Genomic DNA, 4,695 nt, shown 5'->3' with positions numbered 1-4,695 from the left:
ATTGTAGTAGTCACCTAAACTATCACAACATTTAGATGTATTCTTTCTTTCACTGTGTCAATACAAAGATGTGTTTATAAATAAAATCATCCAAAGTCGGCATTAGTTTGTGTTTTTTAAACTTTCATCAGCCTGATCACATCATACGAGATCGGAATCGTGTGAAAAAAAGGGTTTTTAGGATTATTTTATGGTTTAAAAGGCAACCAAATGTCAATATATAGTAGTAGATGTGTGTTCTTACTATAACTGCAACAACAAACAAACAAAAAAAGGCCTTTTGTTTTTTGCGGTAATTATTTTTTTTTGTATCATCAACAACCATCTCAATACCTTGGAAAACTATGTGCACACGTAGAAATATTCCCTTCTTAAATATAAGTATCCAGTACCTAACATAACATAAATAACCTTCCAGACAATAACACTCACAACAAAGTGGGAGATTTAAAAAAAAGAACATGCAAATTAAATAAATACAACATTTGCATACATTCCCTTTTTAAAAAAAATAAACTCTCCGACATAAAATGAAGACTACGCGCCTACAATTCAACTATCAGGAGACAAGAATACATTTGAACACTTTACAATTGGAGCCACAAACACACTGAAGTAGAAAGACTCACAAAACAGAAATTCATGTCCATGAAGGAAGGGAAAGGGGGGGTGGGGCTTTGCTGTATTTGTGCCTTTTTTATTATTATTATTATTATTATTAGAGAGGGTCGTTTGTGTATTAAAAAGAAAAAATCCAACCTTGGACCGATAAATAAAAGCTATGTGTGATAACTTCATTCCTTAAGAAAACATTTTAACCCATTTGGCTGTCATTGATAGCGATAGACGTCCAATCCTTTTCAAGTGGGAGGGTTGAATTTGTCTCTTTGTAATAAACTAATGTGCGTCTTTGTTTCAGTCATTGGACCGTGATTGGCTGGCAACCAATTGATGGTGTACTGCCAATATTACCTGGGATTGCCTGTGGCACCCCCGTGGATTTTGTGAGGAGACGCGACACAAGAAAATGAAATCATTGGCTACCTTTAACGGCACTTGCCATCTATTTGAATTGAGTGAATGAAATGTTTTGAATTTTACTACAGTGATCAACTAATGGGTGGAAAGGTGGATCTTTTGGACGTGTATGGCCTTCAACGGCAGCCAATGACGCTCCGGCCCGCTCGCTCGCTCGGAAGTGTAAAGGAACGCTTTCGATAAGTACAGCAAAGGCCACACAAAAGGAGGACAAAACTAGCAGGTTTGAAATGTCCATCAGTCTGTGACAGTCATTAGAACATGCCACTTTTGACCAAGGCGGCCTTGGCTCCGTTCTGTCTTTGCAAGGACGACAAGACGCTGGCGAAGGGCCCGCCGAGCGAGTCCGGGATGGAGGTGATGGTCCCCGGAGCTGGGGCCCAGCCTTGACCCGCCGACGTCACCCCTACCCCCGTCACCCCCATGCCGGACGACACGACGCCCTTTCCGGCATCCACCTGTCCGCCGTTGCCACCGTTCACTTGCCCGCCGGTGGGGCTAGGGCCCCCGCAGTTGGAGGTGGGAACCGGGTTGGGGCCTCCCGTGCTGTCCGGGTCGGTGGATTTGGCGTCTTTGCTGTCGTCGTCTCGCGGGTCCAATTTTTTGCCGGAACTGGATTTGGCAGCGGCGGCGGCGGCTGCAGCCGCACGCTCCTGCTTGCGGAATTTGGCCCGCCGGTTCTGGAACCAAACCTGCAGATAAAGCCGATAAATTGCTTTAATTTTAAATGACAAAAATAATTATAATAATACAGTAATCCTAGGTAGGCCTTTTTGAGATATTGTTAACCTGAATATGTTCATATTAGCAATTGAACTCATTTGATTTTTTGAATTTATTTTTTACTCAAGGCAGGGGTAATATTGTCACCGTTAGTAATTATACTTACTAATTAATATTGTCCTTTAGTATTGCATTAACTTTTAGAATTATATTTTTATGAATTTCACATACTTAAATAAATATATTAATTAAGTCATGTTTGTAAAAACTGAATGAAACTGAATAAAAATAGTGCACTGGTTTTACAACCTAATAACACTATATGAACATTTCTTTTCATAGCCTGCCATTGACGGTGCTACACGTCCATTTCCACTGAGAAGACAACGATCTCTACCAGTCACCAGCATTAATGTAAGTACAATTTTGTTGTGATAAAGGGCACTTAGATTAATGGTGGTGATATTTTTTTAAAGCCAAAATTAAAGGCTAGCTCTATATATGTATATATACAGTGCAAGTAAGCAACACTCGGTCACTATTCATCTTTGCACCAATGTAAGTCTATTTCAAATATTTACATTAATCCTAAAGAAAATAAAAACATTTTATTTGAATGACTACATTTGTGAAAAAATCCAAATGCTTTTGGGAAATTATAAAATGTACAAATATGATTGAACTCCAATGTTAATTGAAATGAATCAAATATTTTAACAGAATGAAAAAAGACTAGAAACTAGAAGCCTTCAAATTCAGCCACATAATTTTAAAGCCGATATATTAAAAAATTCATAGCCATTTTCCTCCCCATTTACACTATAAAACTGTTTCAGTTGAATTTCAGGATCCAAAACATTTTTCTAAATCAGCTAAAAATCGGACTTAGCAAATGCAACTTTGAAATGAAGTGACAAATCGCCTATGTTGAAAATAACAATGTTTTTCCCACCGTACCTGCACTCTGGCTTCGGTCAGATCAATCTTGAGGGCCAACTCCTCCCGAGTGTAAATGTCTGGATAGTGAGTCTCGGCAAAGACCCTCTCCAGCTCCTTAAGTTGCGCGCTGGTGAAGGTGGTCCTTATGCGCCTCTGCTTGCGCTTCTCGTTGAGACCCCCGTGATCCGTGAACAGCTTGTATGGAACTGCGGGGGAGGAAGAAAAGAAAATCATGCATCAACGTCAGTGCTTTAACTTTTAGACGGAAATAGGCATCCAATCTGGCGAAGGGATTTAAGATGAAATGACGAAATATACCACAGCGTGCTTTTTGAATAGCTTCACACTTAGTGGAGAAATGTAGGGGAGGGGATTAAAAAATAAAAACTTAAGCATTCAACAAGTGACTTTTCCATGTAAAAGTATTTTATTGCCTGTCAAAACGGGCGTAAATCCGCTCAAGTTGTCATAAGCGCTCGCCTCACGCGCTGACTCCCAATTTAGTCTCCAATAATGAGTTTTGCTCTTTGCTTATCTAATTATTCGTCTCATCGCAAAGTAAACACATTAGGGCGGCTTATAGGATAATTCTGTTGGAGGCTTTCGGGTGTGACACGCGCTGGTAACCGAATTAGGCTCGCAACACGAAAGCACGAGCCCACTCGCCCGCCCCCCCAAAAAATTCCTTCATTTGTGTAAGCAAATGTCCCGGCGTGCTTACCTGCAGCGTAGGGGCTGCTCTGGTGGTCCCTCAGCGAACCCAGGCTGCAGGAACCGGGCGCCAGCGACGGGCATCCGCCGGTGGTTCCGAAGGTGGTCCGGATGGGGTTGTACTGGAAGCCCCCGGCCTGGCTGCACGAGCTGAAGTCCGCGTAGGCCGACGCCAAGCTGGTGGTGTCCATGCCGGCCATGCACGACTCGTAGGCGGACGAGTTGAGGTAAGAGTACTCCATTTTATACATTTGGGAAAGGGGGGAACCCGGGGGAGAAAAGAATTGGGCGAAATCCTCGAAAACGGGGGGCTTCTGCTTCGGCTGTGGCTGGGATGCTGGTCCTGATGCTGGTGCTGATGCTGCTGATGCTGTTGATGGGGATTGTTACTATTTTGGGGGGAGGGCTGTGCGCTTGATGTTGACTGCTCGGCGGCCGCTCCAAAAGTGGCCCCCTTTATAGCAGCCCAGTCGCGTTTTGTCAAAAGCCCCCTAAGAGCCGCCTCGCCGGAGGTCTCCAGAGCATATAGAGCTCATCATCAGCGCGGACAAAAGCTGGTGCACTGCCTCCTTCCGTCCTCCTTTTCCTACTACGAGCTCTGCTGCTGCCTCCCTGCTTTACATGACAATAAGTCATCAGTCTATCTATCGTCCGAGCTGCAGCATCATTGATCCAACCCATCCGACGCGAGAAGTAAGCCCCCCACCCCCACGCCCCTACGTGGCTGCACCTCTAATTGCAATGCAATAGCAATAGCGCCATTACAGGCAAAGGAAAGGAGCCGAGGAGTGGCCCCCCTATTTTTTTAGGGGGTGGGGGGGCATCTAATTCAATCTTCCCCACTTGCCTATAAGGCGATGATTCGCCCTCATGCGATTTAGCTATATAAGAGCCTTTAAGGGCAAGCGTTCGGTTTGGATCGCTTACAAATTTTACATTTTCAAAATTAGAATAGTGGTAACATAAGAAGTGACTCTGAATTTATTCCTATTTGATTGCTGCCAAACCTTCCAAGTCAAAAGGAATGGGATGTCTATCGTTGTCAATTGCAAACCAATAAGAAAATATTGCGTGGTGCGTTGAAAGAAATTCTGAATTTTGCAGTACGTCACTAAAATACTGTGGTGTAAACTTTATAGTGTGCAATTGAAGTTATGCATATGAATATGTGCAATGACTATTGTAATTTGATTCCTGTTCAATGTGATTGTACGTCTATTGCTGTCTAACTTTTGCTAATTTTACTATAAATCAGCATAAAAATACTCAACATATATATATAAG

The 4,695-nt window shown here is 42.8% G+C and overlaps 1 protein-coding gene across 1 annotated transcript; it reads right to left on the bottom strand.

The window, feature by feature from the left end:
* Positions 1–309: 309 nt before the first annotated feature.
* On the bottom strand, positions 310–4,022 carry phox2bb (paired like homeobox 2Bb). The gene is made up of 3 exons (XM_077733470.1): positions 3,422–4,022; positions 2,719–2,906; positions 310–1,730 (listed from the first exon to the last, which is right to left on the bottom strand). The coding sequence occupies exons 1-3, from the start codon at positions 3,660–3,662 to the stop codon at positions 1,293–1,295; spliced, it is 867 nt and encodes a 288-aa protein (XP_077589596.1). The 5' UTR covers positions 3,663–4,022; the 3' UTR covers positions 310–1,292.
* Between the last annotated feature and the right edge of the window lie 673 nt (positions 4,023–4,695).

The sequence above is a fragment of the Stigmatopora nigra genome, chromosome 14 (assembly GCF_051989575.1).
Source record: "Stigmatopora nigra isolate UIUO_SnigA chromosome 14, RoL_Snig_1.1, whole genome shotgun sequence".
Taxonomy (NCBI): domain Eukaryota; kingdom Metazoa; phylum Chordata; class Actinopteri; order Syngnathiformes; family Syngnathidae; genus Stigmatopora; species Stigmatopora nigra.
Note: the sequence above shows the minus strand (reverse complement) of the source record. Positions and strands in the feature narration are given on the sequence as shown.

What these genes read in the sequence shown, in the direction of transcription:
- phox2bb (XM_077733470.1), bottom strand. Translation starts at nt 3,662, where the DNA reads ATGTATAAAATGGAGTACTCTTACCTCAACTCGTCCGCCTACGAGTCG. An exon ending in GAGCAGCCCCTACGCTGCAG is followed by an intron (nt 2,907 to 3,421) that starts GTAAGCACGCCG and finishes CCTCCCCCGCAG; the next exon opens with TTCCATACAAGCTGTTCACG. An exon ending in TGACCGAAGCCAGAGTGCAG is followed by an intron (nt 1,731 to 2,718) that starts GTACGGTGGGAA and finishes CTTTATCTGCAG; the next exon opens with GTTTGGTTCCAGAACCGGCG.